The sequence below is a fragment of the Microcaecilia unicolor genome, chromosome 1, assembly GCF_901765095.1.
Source record: "Microcaecilia unicolor chromosome 1, aMicUni1.1, whole genome shotgun sequence".
In the NCBI taxonomy this organism is placed as follows: Eukaryota; Metazoa; Chordata; class Amphibia; order Gymnophiona; family Siphonopidae; genus Microcaecilia; species Microcaecilia unicolor.
In genome coordinates this window covers 503,775,457-503,797,385 of record NC_044031.1, presented here as the reverse complement: position 1 = coordinate 503,797,385, position 21,929 = coordinate 503,775,457, and the positions used below count along the sequence as shown (strand labels likewise).

Genomic DNA, 21,929 nt, shown 5'->3' with positions numbered 1-21,929 from the left:
AGGCGGGAGACTGGGAATGTGATAGAGACATTTAAATACCTCAGTGGCATTATTGTACAGGAGGCGAGCCTTTTTCAAATGAAGGAAAACTCTGGAATGAGGGATGGAAATAGGCTTAGGAGGAATCTAAGAAAATGCTCTTTCATAGAAAGGGTGGTGGATATGTGGAATGGCCTCCCAGTGGAGGTGGTAGAGACAAGGACTGTGTCGGAATTTAAGAAAGCGCGGGACAGGCACATTGGATCTCTTAGGAAAAGGGGGGGTTAGTGGTTACTGAGGATGGGCAGAATGGATGGGCCATTTGGCCCTTATCTGCCATCATGTTTCTACATTTCTGTACAATTATATGCTGTAATCTAATTTGATAATTGTAGTCTTTATAACAAAATAATAACTTATTTAGGTGACTTCCTGGATTCCAAAAATGATTTGGTTTTGCCCATAAATTTTTCATTGCTTTTTTTTTTTTGGCATTGTTACCATTTACATGTATATAACTAAGCCCCCTCAAATCGTGAAAATAACGCAAATACTTGAGAATATTTCATGTGTGTGTGTGTGCTATTGTCCTCTTCTGAGCTAAACATGCTTCTTGGAATACTTCCATCCAACCCAGCTAAAAGTATTCTTGGTATGGAGGCTGGGACTGACCAGGCCAATTTATTCAGATAAATGGCACTGAGATTTGCTTTCATAGTATTCCTTTCCGTCAGATCAGGTCATTAGTGAAAGCCTCTTGTACTGGCATAAGCCACGTCAGACATTATTCTGACAGTTGCACACAGACCAAGATGGCTAAACTAAGTCTCAAATGTATCATCTGTCATTTTCAGCTAGATATTTTTAACACTTCAAACCTGTATTTTCCATAAACTGACCTCCCCTGTTTAATATAATTATCTTTCACACAGAAGAGGGTGATAGATAAATGCTTTGTATGAATGTTAAGTGAATGCTAGAGGCATGAAATGAATTTTGCAGTTCATTATTCAACTGAAATTTTCTGCAGGCAAATTCACTGCCTGCAAGAATATTAAGGTTAGGTGAAATATATGCTAATGTTATAGACTTTGTTATTTTGAGAACAGATTTAATAAATTTTAAAAGCATTATTCTTCTTTTGTGCTACTTGCTTAAACTATACTTAATGTGACTGAGAAAAAAACATCTATGAAAATGTCTTGCTGAAAATATTTTATTCTCTTTTATAGATATCCAGAGCATTACTTTCTATCAGGTGCTTTGAAGTCTACAGATGGGAACAGAGAGGGTTGTTCCATGCCTGATGCTGCTTTGGGTATGTGAGAAGAAAATTCTCCTGTAAGAATATTACAACTTAAGGAAATATCAGAGTTGAGATAAAGACAGAAATATATGGTTTATCAAGGTTTTATACCAAGGAATTCAGCTGTTTGTCCTTGTCCCTATAACCCTAGATATATATGTGTGTGTGTGTGTGTCTCACATCTTTTGAGCTGCCTTTTTAAGCCTATAGGGTGCTTTTTTTTTTGACCTATTTGAGCAAAAGGGTGTACGCTTGTAAAATTTATTTATATACTTAGTTAGGGGCCGTTTTACTAAAGCTTAGTGTGCATTAACGGAATTAGCACATGCTGAATGCTAAGAGCCCATAGGTATAGAATGGGCTTCTTAGCATGTAGCCTGTGCAAAACTTTAATAAAACAGCCCCTAGTTTCTTATGGGCAAATGATCAAAAGCCCTGCGTGTTCCAAACAGCGCTTTACAAATAGCGCTGGAACAGCGTGGGGTTTTACTGTCCCTATGATCAGAGATAATAGCATGCAACTTTATGCCCAGACCTGTCAAACACAGGGGCTGGAGGTCCATGGGACCACCAGACTCCAAACAGCATGGCCCTGGTGGCCTAGTACCCCATCCCGAGCCAGCAACATGGGGGCTGGAGGTCAGGCGGACCTCCAACCCCCCCGACCTCCCAACACAAGTTCAGGGGGGGGAGCTGGAGATCTGGTGGATCTCCAACCCCCCTAACCACCCTAGTATCCCCTCAAGTAGAGCTCTGGTGGCCCAGTGGGCCACGAATCAACCCCCCCCACGACCTGGTGGTCTAGCAGCCCTCTTTCCCGCCCCTTACTTTTGGCGGAGGAGGGAGATGGACTCCCTCCTCTTCCATCAGTGCCGCCTCAAAAATGGTGGTGCCCAACCCTGCCCAGTGCATCCTTGGATGCACTGGGAAGGGCTTCACACCATATAAGGTACTAGAGGGGGTGGGGAAGAGGGCCACTAGAACAGCAGGTCGGGGGGGGGGGGTGATTCATGGCCAACTGGGCCACTAGGGCTCTACTTGAGGGGATGCTAAGGGGTTTAGGGGGGGCTGGAGACCTCTTCGGGACTACTGCTGGCTCAACATAGCCACCAGTGGTAGTTCTGCCCCAAGCACATGCCATTTCTGGAGGAAAAAGTAACCCCTGGAAATGGCTTGCACAGCGGTAACCCGGCTACTGCCAGGTTAGCGCAGGAGGCCTTATCACCACCACAATGGGTGGTGGTAAGGGCTCCCCACCACATGGCCACATGTTAAGGGTTCTCTTACCACGTGGCCATGTGTGTCTGGGGGATTTTTACCCGCTACGGTAAAAGGGCCCTGGCGCAAGGGAAAAACATCCTCCGTCGCTAGCGTAGGGCCCTTTTTCCCGCAGCTTAATAAAAGGACCCCATAATTCCTGAGACATCCTTACACCAATGTACACAAGTCACTTCCAGAAAGATCCAATGTCCAGTCTCAGTTGAATGTAAAATTAAGTTTTTCCAGTAAAAGTAAATTTCATCTTATATTCAACTCATCCTGGTCATTTGATCTTTGTGGAAGTGACTTGTCCATACTGGTGTAAGAATTTGTCAGGAATTTAATCTTTAGCCTTACAGGCTAAGGACTGAAGACTTGCACAGAACAGATGCAGCTCAGCTGCAAGTGAACTCCCAAAAATGTGACTACAGGGAAAGCAGGAGACTGTCCCTCTCCCCCCAACTGAACCAGCAAAAGCTGTGTCTTATGAATAGCAATATGTAAGAAAGTCCAGCCAGAGATTTCTCCAAGATGGTGACTGACTGAAAATCACCCGCTGGGAGCTCTGTCTCTTCACGGGGCTAGTTGGTGGTATTTGCTGCTTTTCCTCCTCCAGAATGGGTGAATCTCTTCATAAAAGTGGTTAATAAATCCCAATAACTAAGTAACTAGGGGCTGTTTTATTAAAACTTAGCACAGGCTAATTGCTAAGAAGCCCATTTTATACCTAAGGGCTCAGCATTTAGCGTGTGCAAATTCCGTTAATTCGCACTAAGCTTTAGTAAAAGGGCCCCTAACTAAGAAAAATAAATAAGGGGGTCTTTTACTAAAGATTAGGTCGAGTTATCTGCAGCAGGGCCTATTTTATTCCTATGGGCCCTGCTGCAGATAACTAGAGCTTATATTGAGTAAAAGACCCCTTAAATTTTGCAAGCATGCACCCTTTTGCTCAAATAGGGCACAAAAGGCACCCTATAGGCATGAAAAGCACCTTATTGCAGCAAAAGGATGCAGTCTCGTGAAATAGTGCACACTATTTACAACAGGAAAAAAAAATCCAAAATTTTCAAATTAAAATCTACATGAAATGACATGGAATCTGGTGAGGGAAAGGGAAATGGAACTTTATATACCACTTTTCTGAGGTTTTTTTGCAACTACATTCAAAGTGGTTTACATATATTCAGGTACTTATCTTGTACCAGGGGCAACGGAGGTTTAAGTGACTTGCCCAGAGTCACAAGGAGCTGCAGTGGGAATTGAACTCAGTTCCCCAGGATCAAAGTCCACTGCATTAACCACTAGGCTACTCCTTTGTATCTATGAGTGTAATAATAGCAGGTTGGATTGGAAAAGATCCTTCCAGGAGGAGTTCCTGTCGAAAGTACAACCTTATTTCACAGCCTGACCCTTATCAATAATCCTGCAAAACTACCGCTAGGGGGATTTGGTTGCCATTTTGAATTTGGGTGCTGACAGCAGGAGCACTGGGAATTTTTCCTTCTGTCCTTACTAACCTCAGTAGGTGCCAGCAGGGAATTGGGAATGTGGGGTATGATCAAGCTGATCAGGAGGGTGGGGGATTTACAGCTAGCGCCAACCCCTTCAAGAGGTTCCCTCAGGGCATCAGGCCTCACTCAAGCTGGCATTACCTTTCCATGAATAACACAGATTGCAGAAATGCCAGCTACATTATTTACTTTCCATAATGATCAGCTGTTTTGCTTTTATTTGTATGTTTTGCATTTCATTATTCCTTAACTTGCACTTTGCTTAAAAACATGCATTAGCACGATTTTGCCATTTAATGCATATTATTTTGAAAATAAAAAATGTATTATTCCATTAACAGATTTTAATAACTATCCCTTTTACTGTCTTTCTGCAGCTTTGTTGAGCTGGTAACAGCCGGGGCTTCACAGGTAATTGACTCAAAGATGAACTGAAAATTTTTTTCTGTGCATATCCCTATTTTCTAAAGTTAGGCCAATGTTTACCCAGTTTTGAGACTGTTAAGTTACATGCAATAGAATCCATGCCAATTTCAGTGCACATCTCTAGGAGTGCTATGTAGAATCTGGGAGATAGTGGCACTGAAGATATTACATAAGAGTATCCATTCTGGGTCAGACCAATGGTCCATTTAGCCCAGTATCCTGTTTTCCAAACAGTGGCCAAGCCAGGTCACAAATACCTGGCAGAAATCCAAATCGTGGCAACACTCCATACTACAAATCCCAAGGCAAGCAGTTGTCTGTCTCAATAGCAGACTATGGACTTTTCCTCCAGGAATTTCTCCAAACCTTTTTTAACCCAGACATGCTAACCGCTGTTACCACTTCCTCCGGCAATGAGTTCCAGAGCTTAACTATTCGTTGAGTAAAAAAAATATTTCCTCCTATTTGTTTTAAAAGTATTCCCATGTAACTTCCTTGATTGTCCCCTAGTCTTTGTACTTTTGGAATGAGTAAAAAATCAATTTACTTCTGCTTGTTCTACACCACTCAGGATTTTGTAGACCTCTATCATATCCCCCCCTCATCCGTCTCTTTTCCAAGCTGAAGAGCCCTAACCTCTTTAGCCTTTCCTCATATGAGATGTGTTCCATCCCCTTTATCATTTTGGTTGCTCTTCTTTGAACCTTTTCTAATTCCGCTATATCTTTTTTGAGATACAACAACCGGAACTGAACGCAATACTCAAGGTGAGGTCGTACCATAGAGTGATACAGAGGCATTATAGTATTTTCAGTCTTATTCACAATCCCTTTCCTAATAATTTCTAGCATCCTGTTTGTTTTTTTTTGGCTGCCACTGCACAACGAGCAGAAGAGTTCAGCATATTATCTATAACGACACCTACTGTAGCTCTTTTTCTTGAGTGCTGACCCCCAAGGTGGACCCTAGCATCAGGTAACTATGATTCAGATTATTCTTTTCAATATGATTTGGATTATTCGTTCGAATGTGCATCACATTACATTTGTCCTAATTAAATTTCATCTGCCATTTGGATGCCCAGTCTTCGAATTTCCTAAGGTCTTCCTGCAATATTTCATAGTCTGCACATGTTTTAACAAACTTGAATAGTTTTGTGTCATCGCAAATTTAATTACCTCACTTGCCGTTCTGATTTCCATATCATTTATACATATGTTAAACAGCACCGGTCCCAGTACAGTTCCCAGCGGCACTCCACTGTTCACCCTCCTCCTTTGAGAAAGTCAGATGTATTGCTGTGGGAGAATTTTTAAGCACATTGGTTCTATTACCAGGAGGGGAAGGGCTTGTTTTCTAACATATTTTGTTTGGGCTTAAGAGAAGGGTGAGTGGATTCAATTCACTTTACTCAGCACATAGAAATAGAGAAAGGAATTTGATAATTTGCTTCCAGGCTATGCCCTAATCCATTTTTTTAAATGTGCATTATAGGATACTGGGCCAAAACACAAGTCCTATACTTCAGACTATAAATTCAAAGTCATTACCAGAGCAGAGGAAACCAGCAACAGAGCTGCAGCCAGAGAATTTGAGGTTGGTAAAACCTCCATTTGAGAATGGAGGAAGGAGAAAGCTGAACTAGAAAATTAAACCTGCAAAAGCATACATGCTGTGGTATCACAGCAGGATGGCTTCAGTTGGAGAGTGACTTAAAGGATTGGATCCTTGCCTGACGGGAAAATAATTAGGCTGTTTCCACTGTGGCAATCCAGATGAAAGCCAAGCTTCTGGTGAATGATAGAGACAACCAGAATTTTAAAGCTGGTTATACATGGATTGGACAATTTATAAAAAGAAATTCTGTATCGCTTGTGCTGCAAATGGTGATAAATTTAAGCTGCTCATAATTTTTAAGCGAGTAACCCTACCACGAGAATGATTACCCAATGCCGTGGTGATCCACTGCGATAAGAAAGGATAGATACTGATGTGATGAAACTGGGGGTGGAGAAATGCTTTAGGGCAAGACCAGGTGGCTTCTTTTCGAAGAAATCTTTGCTAGTACTCGATGCTATAGCGGCTCATAAAGAAAAAAAATGCTCAGAAGGTGATCAATTCTGCTGGGGTGCACACTGCTATTATTCTAGGAGGTGTCACTTTCAAACTGCAGCCCTCGGATATAGCTGTGAATCATCCATTTAAGATATTTGTACCTTCTGAATGGGAAGAATGGATGCAGATGCAAATGCATACGTTCACGCCAACTGGGCGCTTGAGATGAGTGTACACATACGCCAAAGTATGCAAACGAGTGGTCACAGCATGGAACAAAATAAAGCTGGAAACAATTTGAAATAGATTTTTAAAAGCTGGAATATTAGGTCAACAGCAGTTCGAAGAAGACAGTGACAACGGCAGCACTGATGATGATGCTGACAGGGTCATTACAGAAGAACATCTGCAGGCAGCACTTCAATATTTCAATGATGATAGTGAAAATGACACAGACTTTGAAGGTTTTGAGGAATCTTCTGGTGAAGAGGATGATTAAGGATGTTATTTATGCCATTGAGGACATTCTGTGTTAGATAAACACACCTACCCGTAATTCCAGTTAGCTATAAAGTGGGCTAAAAGTATGTTACACTACTACTACTACTACTACTACTACTACTTAACATTTCTAAAGCGCTACTAGGGTTACGCAGCGCTGTACAAGTTAACAATAAGGACGGTCCCTGCTCGGAAGAGCTTACAATCTAAAGGACGAAAATGTCAAGTTGGGGTAAATAAGTTTTCTGTAACTCAAGTTTCTCAATAATATTTTGTTATATCATTTAGAGCTAGGCCTAGGCATGAGTGCAGTGGCTGAAGTTGCCATAGTGATCAACTGAGTTTATCTTTTTCTTTTTCTTTCAAGCCCAGGACAAAAAATAAAATTGACACATGCACAGAGTAAATCACCAAATAGATGATGTAGACATAGTAGAGGTAAATGTAAAAACTTTAATGCACAAATGTAACCAGAACCCGACGTGGCCACATTTCGCCTATAAGCTGTGTCAGACGCAGTTGTTAAACATAAAGATAAACGTCACTAAACACATAATAAATAAAATAAAGTAAATCTTAATACATAATAAAATCATAAAAAAATAAATCATACATAAAATCATAATAAATCAATATGCATTAGTGTAATAAAATGTCACTTCCATATTCAAAGCTTGACTCAATAGTACTTGCAAATTTTTCATACAGTGTGCATTCCTCACAAAAAAAGAAACTGGTATAACACACTCATACATATGCTGCCAGATTCTATATAGCACGCCTAGAGATCCGTGCCAAAAACTGAGGGCTGCTTTTACTAAGCGGTGGTAAGCGCACTACGGGCTTACCGCTCACTATGCAGGAAGTACTACCAGGTTACTGCAGCAGCCTGGTGGTACTTCCCACCCCTAGTGCGCCATCATTTCCGGCACTTCAAAAATGTGTTTATTTTTGTAGTGCCAGAGTGTACCCAAAGGTAATTGGGCAGTGCCGTGTGCTGTCTGGTTACTGCTGGGTGGCAGTAAGGGCTCCCCCCAAAATGGCTGCATGGCAAGTGCTTTACTTGCAGCATGGCCATTTCCTGCAGGAAGGCAAGACGCCGATGCCAGTGCTGGCCCCCCTTTTGCCACAGCTTGGTAAAAGGTGCCCTTAATTGACTTAACAAGCTAATCAGCATTGATAACAAGCCTTAACAAGCAATAATGACAACTAATTGGAAATAATTATTTATTTATTTTATTTATTGCATTTGTATCCCACATTCCCCCACCTATTTGGAAGGCTCAATGTGGCTTACATAGATTTGATAACATTGTCATAGCTGGATATCAGATACAGTTAGTTATGTGTAGCGATTAAGGAAGGGGAGAGGGAAGAAGGAAGAGAGTTGTTGAGGTAGTTATATAGGGTGTGCGTTCATAATTGAGTGGACTTAGTGAAGTTATAGGTTTTCATTGCACGCCTTGTTGAAGAAGAATGTTTTCAGAGATTTTCGAAACATAGTTGTTTCTTTGATTGTTTTCAGGTCTGTAGGTAATGCATTCCAAATCTGCTTGCTCTTGTAAGAGAAGGTAGTGGCATGCGTCAGCTTGTATTTAAGTCCTTTGCAGCTGGGGTAGTGCAGGTTGAGAAATTTGCGGGATGATCTTGTGGCTAAGTGTATTCTGAAATAAACTGTGTGTGTACAGTTCAAAAGGGGTGTGGCTATGGGTGGGGGAATGGGCATTCTCAAATTTACAAGCTTAGTTTTATAATATGGCCCAGTGCACATGAATCTACACATGGGGATTTACACCATGTTTTTGTCGGTGTAAATGGAGGTGCATAATTTTAGGTGCTGGGATTTCAACTAAGCATATCTATATAACATACCTAAATCCAGGTGTCACTTATAGAATACACTTTGGCGGAAATATTTACCGTGCAGATTTTTTAGATGCCTTATATAGAATCTGGCTCATAGTGTGAGAGGAATAAAATATTTATGTAAAAATGCATAAAATGCATGCGTTACCCTCGGGATTCTATATATTGCACCTTAATTTCTGCATGGAAATCGAAGCTTATTCTATAACGATGCACATAATTGTTTAACTAGTTAATCAGCACTTTTAATTGGATGTTAACAAGCAATTATCAGTACTAATTGGCATTAAGATTTACGCACATAACTTGCTAAGTATATTCTGTAATGTGTTGCTTGTAAATTCTAAGTTCCATAGTTGAAAAGGGGCGTGGCCATAGGCAGGGTGTGGGCATTTCTAAAATCTATGCACATTGTTATAGAATACACTTGTTCTGCGCCTAATTTAGGCATCCGGGGTTTCACCAAGTAAAACATGGTGTAAATGGCTGTGATTAAATTTGGTCACATGGACAGATGCCTGGCATTATTCTATATACTGCATGAAAATTTAAACCTATTCTATAAATGTAGGCATTCTTTAGGAAAATGCCTAGGCATATTTTTTTCCATGTGGAATTTTCAGGCGCTATATATAGAATCTAGCCCTATATGCATGAAAATATGGTAGATCCGTTCATTATGATTACACCCATGGATAAGCATTGGCTCTCCCAAGACTACTTGGCTAGAAATGGCTTATGAACTTTTCCTGCAGGAAATGTCTAAGGGGTCCTTTTATATAACTGTGGTAGAAAGTGGCCTTAGCTAGCCCTTATGTGGGTCTTTCCAAAGTGCTAAGGCCATTTTTACTGCTCCTGGAAAATGGCCAATTTTCCATTTTCTGAATTAATGGCCACACGCTATTAATGTTGCTATTAGTGTGCGGCCATTACCAAAAAGCACGTGAGCCTTTACCTCCACCTAGTTTGTAGGCAGTAAGGGTTCACACTCTAATCTTGTGTTAATCAGTTAGCATATGGAAATGGAAATGCGCTAACTAATCAGAGCAGAAATGCCCACTCTCTGATCCCCCCCCCCCCCAGAAATGTTTTTCCAAATTTTTAGTATGTGCTTTTCAAAATCACATTCGGAACGTACCACAGCTTGGTACAAGGAGTCCTAAACCCTTTAAATTTATCTATGTTGATTGCCTTGAATACATCTTCCAGCAACAAATTCTGTATCTCAATTGTGCAATGAATGAAAAAAATATCTGTTTTAAATATGCTACCTATTAGTTTCAAGAATTGACCTTTAGTCTAAATAACTGCAAGGGTGATCTATATAATCTTAAATAAATAAATATTTGAAATTGTAAACAACCATTCCTTTTTACCTGTTCCACTCATTATTTAAAAGAATCTTATCATATCTCCTCCAAATTCAACAACTCTAAGTTGGTTGGCACTCCTTCATAGAAGAGTCATAAGGAATTAAAAAAAAAAAAAAAAGCACTGTGTGTGAAAAGTATACACTCTTTTGGAAAGAGCATGCGTGCATGACAACATTGCTCTCATAATGAAAAAAATGCCCCCCAAATCCTGAACAAATATTCCTATAAACAAGATGGGGAAACAACACAAAATGAGAACTTTATGGCTACACACTCTTAATAATCAGAAGATTATTGTTGGTTGACTGTACAATCAGTTTTGTACTAATGAACTCCTCAAATACCATAATATCATGAACATTCAGCCTCTGAAATACGTGCCTAGCAGACAAAAACATTAAAAAAAAGCTTTCCAGGTATATTGTAAAATTGTGCAGTTTCTAGATCTATCTTCGTTGGCTGAGACCCACTCCATTATTAGCAAATTTTGGGCCCTTTTACTAAGCTGTGTAAGGGCCTATGTGTGTACAGCGCGTGCCAAATTGGCACTACCATCTGGAATGCATGTGAGCCAGGCGGTAATTCTGAATTTGGCACGCGCCGAATCTCGCAGTAGAAAATAATTTTCTATTTTTTACCACGGGCTGCTTACCCAGTGGTACACTGCAGTTGATGTGTGCTGCATGCTTACCACATGGGTAGTGCATGAGACCTTATCACTAGGTCAATGGATGGTGGTAAGGTCTCAGGCCAAAAATGGATGTGTGCTGGTTTCAATTTTAGCACACGTCCATTTTCCGGCATCTTAAAAAAAGGCCAGTTTTCTTAGACGCGGTAAAAAGTGGGTCAGCAAGGTATTTTTTACCACAGCTTAGTAAAAAGACCCCTATGTAATGAGCATCTCCGTAGCTCAGTGTCTGGAAGAGAAAACTGTCCACTTGGCCATGATATAATGGAATAATTTATGGATAGGCTACTCCTCCTGAAATGGAGGTGTAACCTAATGGCTAATATGGTGGGCTGCAGACCAGTGGAACTGGGTTTGATTCCCACTGCTGTTCCTTGTGACCCTGGGCAAGTTACTTAACCTTCCTTGTCCCAGTCACAAAAAAACTTAGATCGTGAGCCCACCAAGAACAAAGAAAAGTACCTGTGTATGATATGCAAATTGCTTTGGTTGTACCACAGAAAGGCAGTATATCAAACAGTTGACCTTTTGTTCAATATGATACCTGCAATATTCCTTGCATTGGACTAAATGTATCTCCACATACTACACAGGGACCTTGTCACTAAAGTGCACTCAAATTTGCAATCAACACATTTTAATGCAGAATTTTACTGCATGATCATGGCAAATTTAACACGGCACTTTTAAAGCTCTTTCTTACTTGTTCTTAAGATTATTATTAAATGGCAGTAACAAAAAACAGTGTGAGAATTCAAGCATTTCCCACAACTCCACTCAAACTCCTCCTCTGTATACACCTACAGTGTAGTTGTGTATGTTTAGGCATGAACACATTTTATAAAAGCTCATTTATGCACAAAAATGATTTACAAATTACCCTCTAGGAGTGCAGATTCACAATAACATGTCTTGAAGTCACTAAAAGGGGAGAGGGGTTGGGATAGAAGGAAGGAGAAGGGGTAATAGACTACCATTGATTTATTTTTATTTGAGGGCTGGGGAGTCGGGTCAGGGGGGAGGAAGACTGCTAGACTATCAGGGATTTTATGTTGAGGACAGGGGGTTGAGTCTGGTCAGGTCAGGTGGAAAGAGGAGTCCACTTTTTTAATGTTATTGGGGGGAAGGAGGTAAGGGGGTTCATTGTATTGGGGGAGGATGCAGACTTGGTGGCATTGAAATGAAGGAGGGCATTTTGCAATGAGCTGCAGATTACTGCCTTGGTGTACACTGCTTTTTCCCAATAATGCTGCAAGGCTAATCTTGGGCAAATCGCGCTTTGACCATGCTCGCCCTCTACGTTTTCTTCTACACTGGCTTCCCATTAAAGACCGTATTACCTCTAAAATCTGTTCATTGGCTCATAAGATAATATATGGGGAAGCCCATGCCTATATGCTAGATTTGATAGATCTGCCATCCAGAAATGCTTCAGTGTCTGCTCGATCCTACCTTAATTTACACTATCCAAGTTGCAGGAATGTTAAATATAAATTACTCTTCACATCAACCTTCTCCTACGTCAGAACAAAATCTTGGAATGTTCTACCCAGACCATAGGAGCCAACTTTTCAAAATTATTGGGGGTGCTAAGCCCAATGAAAATAACCCCTCCCTGGACACATACAAAGAATTTTCTCAATATTGGGGGTGCTCAAGCACCCACAGAGTCGGCTCCAATGACCCAGACATCTGAAAGAGACTGATGACCACCAGCTCTTCAAGAAATTTTTAAAGACATTTTTATTTGAGACAGCTTATCCCACTGACAATACTAAGCCCTAACTTTCCTCCTCGACTGTACCCGCCTCACCACCGATTACATCAACCTTGTCATGCTCCCTTGTCTTATCCTCATGATCTTGTCTCTCCCCTTGAACTGTACCCTCCCTGAACTGTACCCTTTTGTAACAATGTAAGCCACATTGAGCTCGCTCTTGTGGGATAGTGCGGGGTATAAATGTACCAAAATAAATAAATAAATAATGCACACTTTTTAATGTAGCAGTAATTTGCATGTTCATTGATTACTGCATTGTGGTGGTATATTTTTTCAGTAATTTCACAGTGGAAGCCACATGCTCAGCCATGGGTGCATGGCTCTACTGCGTGGCTTTCTGTATCAACTCCAGTGAAAGAACCCAAGCATTCTTAGCACCAATCTGGAGGGTGGTGGTAAAGGCAGAGAAAGGAAATGAAAATCAGGCTGGGTCATCAGACACAGTGGATGGGAACAGCTGAGTGGCCAGACTGGCCATTTCTGTATTGCAAGATTTTAGATGGAATTTTTTGGGAGACATAGAAGAGCAGACGTAACTTAGAAACAGGAGATTTATACTTTAATGACAATATTTAATACTGGAAGCAATACTCATAATAAAAGTGGCATTTTGTACTCATCACAGCAGCATAATATTAAAAGATCATAGAAATCTGGTGGGAAAAGGAATTTAAATAAAAGGAACATTCATGCAAAAGAGAAAAAAGAAAAAGAACTTCCAAACTAAAGAATTGTTAAAAAATGTGACATCATTGCAACATAAATGTCATGAAATTTGAACGAACAGATGTTGGGGTCCTTTTCCTAAGCTGCGATAAGCACTAAAAGCATCTCCTGTTACACTACCGCAGGGCGTGTTTAGACATCCCGCAGTAATTTCAGGATTGGCGCATGCTACCCATGCGCTAAAAAATAAAATGTATTTTTTAGAACTGAGGGCGTGTTTGGGGTGGAGAGTGGATGCAGCTAAGCTAATCGGTTAGGTGGCAGTAAGGCCTCATGTGCTAATGGCCACACACTAACGGGGAAATTAGCACATGGCCATTATTGGGGAAAATAGAAAAAATCTGCTTTTTACTGGCAGTACTACAAGTGGCCTCAGCATGCGGGAAAGTTCACTTTTTAGCACTGCTTGGTAAACGGGCCCCTTTGTTTCTCCTTTGGATTGTAAATTACAATCCAAAAATTCCATTAAACAATGGAGCACTTCATCTCCTCTGTATGTTTTGCATATGTTACAGTTGAAGCCGTAACAAGTTCAACAGCCAGGAGATTTTCCATAATTGTATTTAAAGATCCTGGGCCAAAGGACTAATGAATAGTTAAGAATTATTATTCCAATAGTATACCATTACCAACAGAACTATTACTTTTAGAGAAAGGGATGGATTTTTAAAGGATGTTTTTGCACTGCTACTTGAGCTGCAAGTTACAGTATGCTTCTATTGCTGCAAAATATCCACTGAAGCTTGCCGTGGATTCACTGGTGGTAATGTTCTATTTTCTTGGATGTCTGGGGAAAACGCTTAGCACATACATAGATTAGTTTGCTTACCAGCATAGACAAAAAATGTTCTCTGTCCTTTGTTGGGACTAGTACTTCAAATTAATTTTCAGCACCATAAAAGAATAGGGCATACAGAAATATTGACTGTGTAGCCCACATTTTGTCTTAGAAAATTTGTGTCGCTAACAATGTGGCATTGCCTTCCTATTTTGCTATATAGACATGGTGTAGAATGACAGAGCATTGGAAAGCCAACTCATCAAATCCTCTAGAACAGGCTTAGTGGTCTGGGCCAAACAGTTTAGTTTATTTTCTGGTGGTGACATATATACAAATAACTTACTATAGGCTCCTTTTACAAAACGGCACTACCGATTAGCGTATGCTGAATGTGAAGAAGCCTGTGGGAACTGAATAGGCTTTTTTTACATTCAACACGTTGCTAATCAGCTTTGTAAAAGGATCCCTATATTTTCACAATGACTGTTTATGGTTCTACAGTTTCAAGGAAAAATATCCTACAGAAAGTTCTAGATCTTAAGGTGGTGCTGCCTGTGCCCCTGAGCTATGCATAACTCTAGATTAGTGCCTGTCTTCTATTTTGGAGATGGTTTGGGTGGAGGGAAAATTAATCAAAAACATGAAAGGTGTCCAAAGAATTCTGAAAATCCCAGAGCTGACATATCCATAAATTATTGCAGTTTCACTTTGGCTTTCCACTCACAGATGACAAATGTGTAGGGGAAAGTGAGAAGAGAGTCATGCACATAGCTAAATGTTTACTCTAACTGGTCTGTTAATTAGAATTACTAAAAATAAAGAATTAGATTGCCTTGAATTAATGGAGTGTTTGGAGTTTCTGAATGCCTCGTATATCTTGGAAAACACCTTTTTGTATTTTTGTAATTTGGAGGCAGATACATTTCTTGGAGTCTAATTAAAGCTGATGCTTTTATATTAGCACAGTCTTTGCCACACATTATTGTATCAGTTAAGAAATACTGGCTTGGTTTACTGAAAATACATTTCTCTCACACATTAATAATACACAGTTTTCACAGATCCATTTTTTCATGCCATAAACTAGTTATTAAAAAGAAGTAAGAGAAACAAATTTACAATTTACAGTGTCCATCTAAAGAAAAAAAATAATAGAAATATTCCCTACAAGAAGCCACCCGATGACAACAATACTGAGGCTGGGATTAAAGATTTCAGTCTTGGGAAGAAATGGCCTACTCAATCCTTTGTGAAAATCAGGTGATATGTCCCTCTTTAGAAGCGTTCTTCAGGGTGATGTGTTTCTTCCTAATAACTAATTCTTCTGCAGTAACTTCAGATCACATCGTCATTTATTTCGACCTAAGGAAGACAGAATACATGTATATCTGTTACTAAATCAGAGTTGCTTTCATATTTTTTTGCAGCTACATTCAATTTTTAACATTATTACAAAAGCATTTTGTCTACAATTCAGAATTGCAAATATACACATAACTTATGAGATCATCATATTCTGAACTAATTTGTGGAATATTTGTGCTTCAGGTTCAATCACATTTATTTAGGGGCCCTGTTACTAAAGGGTGTTAAGTCCTAATGCGCTGTTAGCCTGCGAGAAAAGCGTTTTGTAATGTAATGTAACATTTGTATTCAAAAAACAAGGAGTGGGACTATATTAGGCTCTTCAAAAACAGACTCAGGACACCAAAATGAAACTATAGGTGTATAATAAGAATTATTTATTTATTTATTTGTATAGACTCCTGAGGCAGGCACGTATGTGCCGAAACATGGTCCCGTGTCGAGTCAGCTTAAATACAGGGTCCCGCAAGAGCAGAGGACCGTGTGTCACTACGTGAAGATAAGCCAGCAGAGGGAGTAATGAAGGTAGCAGGGCTCTTCCACAAAATACCAGCGGACGAGAGTTCTAAATAGTCAAGATCTTTATTCTTCAAAACCCAACAGAGTACTGTGCTTCGGCTAAAAGCCTGCATCAGGGGTCTAAAATTAGGACATACATAAACAAACATCTGTGTGTATATACATATATATATATATATAAAACACAAGGGAATAAATAAAATATATAAAGGTACATATCGAAATGTGATTACATTTAAAAGTTCAAATATAGCAATAAAATGAAACAGATGGGGGAAAATGGGGTATAAAGTACATTCCATATGTTAATATTTGAAAACCGTTAAAGGAGGATGACAAAAAAACCTTTAATTTAAAACATATAGTAAAAACATTCTATTAAGAAGATAAATAAATGCGTGTAAATTGAATGTGCGTGGATGAAAATTTTTTTATCTTAAACTAAACATATGAGAAGTGAGCAATGTTGTAAGAAGATGACTTATATCTTAAAGAAACACCTATAATTTCACTTTGGCGTCTCAAATCTGTTTCTGAAGATCCTGATCCAGTTCTCACTCCTTGTTTTTTTGACTTTATCCAACTCGTGGGATCTTTGTGTACTTTCCACTTTTTTGTGGGGTTTTTTTACATTTGTATTCCATCAACTCCCTATAAGGTTCAAAGCAGACCACAACCAGAATGAGTATACAAAAAGAAAAATATATATATATTGTGAAGAAGTTCAGGATAATATCCCTGCTAGAACCCCTAGTACTAACACATGTAGCCTGAAGAGAGGAGGGGTTAGCATCCCAAAGCCTAGAGATGCCCCTCAGAGGAAGGAGGAGCCTCTAAAACCAAATCCTGCCCCACAGCTGAATAGAGGAGCAGAAGGAGAGGGGTGAGACTTTAGGCAGGAAGAGGCGGAGGCAGAGTTATGTGGAATGTGAGTTATCAAACGTCTAGCCACAGCCATGGAGGTGGAAGGAACTGGCTTTGGGGAACCTGAAAGGCCTGAGAGCCACAACATGGAAGAAGCTATGGAGATAACTGTTTGAATATTCCTTTGTATTTTTGTTTTGGATATAGTAAGTTTTTGCCAGAGTACTTAAAAAGTTGATACAACAGTTGTGGGAGGGTCAGTGTGAGAGAACACTGAAAGGGAGGAACCTGCTCAGCCCTGGACGAAGGTAACAAGAGACTGGAACTGTGACTTTATTATCAATGTGTTTTTGAACTGGACATTTGAAGATATCTTTGGTTTACATTAAAAGAGACTCATATATCCTCTGCCAGAAAAACTGGAAGCAATTTTTATGCTGAGCACTGCAGAGGGAATTGCCTGGAGAAAATTAAGCAGTGTTTAGCCTTAGGGCTAGGTTTACTAAGAGGCACTATGGATGTGTTAGCATTTTTAACACACGTAAATGGTGTGCATGCATTAAACACTAACATGCCCATAGAGATGTGTAGGCGTGTTAGCGTTTAACACGCCTTAAATTTACAGGCGCATTAAAAATGCTAATGCACCTTAGTAAACATACCCCTTAAGAAGGTGTTTTTGTAATTTTTCACTAGGGAACTTCAACCAGGCACTCGGGAAGGGTGCTAGGGGAATAAACGTTTCCTCAAGAACTGTATCATACCCATAGGGACCAATCTATTTATTTCAAAAACTCTTTTGACTGACAGGGATTTTTGAAGGAAAAAAGGAAAAGCAGAAGACAAGGATTGCTTAAAAGAAAAAAAAACTTTCTGCAATAACCCTTTCCCTGTGACACACTCTCTCTCTCTCTATCAAAGAGAAAGAAATTACAATAAGTATTTTTTAAACAAATATGTCTTCAAGCATTTCCAAAAATAATAGTAAACACTGAGACGCCCTTAGGAATATAATGGGCATCTCAGCATTTACCGCCAGCTGATTTTTACCGCATGCTAAAAACACTAGCATGGCTTTGTAAAAGACCCCCCTTAGTAAGGAACACCAAACTTGAATAGCTTTGTAACAAACTGAGTTCTCTAGTACTACTACTACTACTTACTACTAATCATTTCTAAAGTGATACTAGACGTACGAGCGCTGTACACTTGAACATGAAGAGACAGTCCCTGCTCGACAGAGCTTACAATCTATTTAGGACAGACAAACAGGACAAATAAGAGATAAGGGAATATTAAAGTGAGGATGATAAAATAAAGGTACTGAACAAGTGAGTAATGGTTAGGAGTTAAAAGCAGCATCAAAAAGGTGGGTTTTAACTTAGATTGGAAGACGGCCAAAGATGGAGCTTAACGTACCGGCTCAGGAAGTCTATTCCAGGCATATGGTGCAGCAAGATAAAAGGAACGGCGTCTGGAGTTAGCAGTGGAGGAGAAGGGTGCAGATAAGAGAGATTTACCCAGTGAACGGAGTTCCCAGGGAGGAATATAGGGAGAGATGAGAGTGGAGAGGTACTGAGGAGCTGCAGAGTGAATGCACTTATAGGTCAATAAGAGGAGTTTGAACTCTATGCGGAAATGGATAGGAAGCCAGTGAAGTGACTTGAGGAGAGGGCTAATATGAGCATAACGACCCTGGCGGAATATTAGTCTTGCAGCAGAATTTTGAACAGATTGAAGAGGGAGAGATGGCTAAGTGGGAGACCTGTGAGAAGCAAGTTGCAATAGTCTAAGCGAGAGGTGATAAGAGTGTGGATGAGGGTTCTGGTATTGTGCTGCTCAGAAAGGAAAGGGTGAATTTTGCTGATATTATAGAGAAAGAACTCCCGACACTGAAGGAAAATAAATTAAACAGGAGTTGCCAGCTCTAGATGATCTAGTTCTGTTAGGAAATGAAAACAGACCAATTAAATAATCTGGGCTTGATCCTTCAAAAATTTTATATACTAGACATGCTAACTTAAAGCAAATATGAGCCTGTGAAGGGAACCAGTGCAAGCAAATCAGGACAGGAGTAGCTTTATCAAATTTCTTCAAATGAAAAATCAATTTAGCTGCAGTGTTTTGAAGTATCTGAAGTTTAGAATGAAGTTTAACTGCAATTGTCGAATACAAACTGTTACAATAATCTAGATGAGGCAAAATGATAGCCTGAACCAATAAAAAAATGTTCTTCTGTAATCAAGGAATGAACGATATGAAATTGATGCAATTTTAAGGTAATAATTAGAAATAGAATGAAACAGAGAAAAGAAAATAAGATGATACCCTTTTTATTGGACTAACAATATATTTTTTGATTAGCTTTCAAAGGTAACCCTTCATTTTTGGATCAGAAATAAGCAAGTGTTGATAAATAACAGTATATATAGGTGAAACATCAAAGCATTCCAATGACAGTGTCACAGGAAGAGGGTGGGGTGGGTAAGGTGAGAAATAGGGGAAGCTGGGTGGATGAGAGACAGGGAGAGATGCACGGTGGTAGATAAGAGGGTGACAAAGCAGTAGAATTTTATGCAGTTTTAAGAAAACAGTACACTCGAAACCCACGTGAAGAATACACTGAAGAAGATGTTCCACTCCATGTGGAACTTAAAAGAGTAAAACCTTTCTTACCAAGGGCCATCTTTCGAAACCTGATACAATCCCTAGTAATAAGCCACTTGGACTACTGCAACTCACTCTACACTGGCTGTCAAGAACAGATCATCAAGAAACTCCAAACAGCCCAGAATACCGCAGCCAGACTTATATTCGGAAAAACAAAACATGAAAGTGCAAAAACCCTAAGAAAGAACCTACACTGGTTCCCACTGAAAGAACGCACCACGTTCAAGATATGCACGATTGTTCATAAAATTATTCATGGAGACGCCCCGACCTACATGCTAGATCTCATGGACCTTCCATCCAGAAATGCTAAATGATCCTCTTGTTCCTTTCTTAACCTACACTTCCGCAGCTGTAAAGGGGTCAAATACAAAGTAACACATACGTCCAGCTTCTCCTACATGAGTACGAAACTGTGGAATGCATTACCAACTCACTTGAAAACGATCAACGAATTAACTAACTTCCGCAAAGCTTTGAAAACCAATAATGACTAGAACTCAACCCCTACACTTCTTTATCCAGATCGTCTCACTGTATAGCTACACAACCTAATCCTCTTATCTTTGTTTATCCTTTATAACACCAATTGTATTTCCTCTCTGTTACGGCGATGCCATAACAGATCTCTGTAAGCCACATTGAGCCTGCAAATAGGTGGGAAAATGTGGGATACAAGTGCAATAAATGATAATAATAAAAAGGACACTCAAGACCTTAGAGGTGTGTTCTACCTTAAATGATAATCCATCTGGTAGTGTAAACTCTTGAGGAACAGACTTGTCAGAATGACACTGTGCATTAACTATTTCTTTAAAATATTTTTAGAGGGGGCATGTCATCGGCAGACAGCAGGCATTCCTGCACTATCCGGCTACTGTACAATAACCAGATAATGCATTCTTAATACAGAAGTACTTAGCGCTCCAGCAGGTAGTGCACATGCTAATGGCTACATTAGAATATGACCTGTATATATATATATATATATATATATATATATATATAATTTTAAATGTGCTGTGTAAAATCAGTGTTTAGAGAATGAGGAAATCCTGCCAAGCCTAGATTTCAAAACACTTTAGTTAGCCTGCTAGTTAGTTAGCTCCATTTTGCTACACCTTTTCATGAGGAGATGCCCAAACCAAGTTGAAATGACAATAAAACAAAGATAAAAACATAAAACCCCAACATCCAATAACTCACCATCAATTCCCGTTTTATATAATACTCACTACCCACTCAAAAAGTAGCACCCAGGTCCTACCCACAATCCCTTACACTTCAACCCTCCCCTATTACAATCCTTCCCAACATTACCCATTGAACTTCACCAGACTTCAAAACTCATCCATCCAACTGAAACAATTCCACAACTGGACCTCACCCATTGGTCTTTTCAATCCTGTGTTAATGTTCATTTTTAAGAAAAATGTTTGATATGCAAATAAAAATTAACTTATTGTCACACTGCAGATCTTCATTCACATTCCAGAAGTTATGCTGCAGTAGAGTATTAAATAATCAGTCTGACTCAGTATCATGTTTTGTTAATAACTGCTTCAGGGGCCCTTTTACTAAGCCACGTAAGCATCTACGTGTGCCCAAATGCATGCCAAAATGGAATTACCGCACGGCTACTGCATGGCCCTTCTGGTAATTTCATTTTTGGCGTACATCTGCGACACACCTGAAAAATATTTTTTATTTTTTGGTGTGCGTCAGCTACAGTGTCAAGTGGCATTTGGCGCGCATAGGTCATTATCACATGGTTACTGCATGAGACGTTACCGCCAAGTCAATGGTCTCATACCAAAAATGGATGTGCGGCAATTTTCATTTTGCCGCGTGTCCATTTTCAGCAAAAATAAAAGAAAGGGCTTTTTTTACAGGCGTGCTGAAAAATGGATTGGTGCTTGCCCAGAATCCGCGCCTACACTACCGCAAACCATTTTTCAGTGCACCTTAGTAAAAGGACCGCTCAAGGACGTATTGCCACTCCAAAGACCCTGAAGGAATTGTTGATGAAACACAGTTATGTCAAACCAATTATTAAATGCTCTATTTTAGTATATCCAGTGCTTTTTTTGTAGGAAAAAAGGTACTGGTACTCATACAGTGCCAACCTTAAGGGCGGGGTCACTATCTATGGCTACACCCCCACATTAGCTACACCCATTTTACCAGCCGTGAAGCATATAAAAGGACATACTTGAAAATAGTACACAAGTCCCTGGGTCCAACAAAAGAATCCCTAAG

General features: G+C 39.7%; 1 protein-coding gene and 1 long non-coding RNA gene across 2 annotated transcripts in view; one reads left to right on the top strand and one right to left on the bottom strand.

Moving 5' to 3' along the window:
- Positions 1-1,216: 1,216 nt before the first annotated feature.
- The window catches only part of LOC115477817, a 34,960-nt gene continuing 14,247 nt past the window's right edge, over positions 1,217-21,929 (top strand). Inside the window, exons 1-2 of the long non-coding RNA XR_003943381.1 lie at positions 1,217-1,297; positions 4,434-4,467. This is a non-coding gene — a long non-coding RNA (uncharacterized LOC115477817). The remainder of the gene's footprint in view (positions 1,298-4,433; positions 4,468-21,929) is intronic.
- Positions 13,410-21,929, bottom strand: part of NKAIN3 (sodium/potassium transporting ATPase interacting 3) — an 829,211-nt gene continuing 820,691 nt past the window's right edge. Inside the window, exon 6 of the mRNA XM_030214894.1 lies at positions 13,410-15,614. Within this exon, the coding sequence (XP_030070754.1) occupies positions 15,601-15,614 (14 nt within the window). The 3' untranslated portion in view covers positions 13,410-15,600. The remainder of the gene's footprint in view (positions 15,615-21,929) is intronic.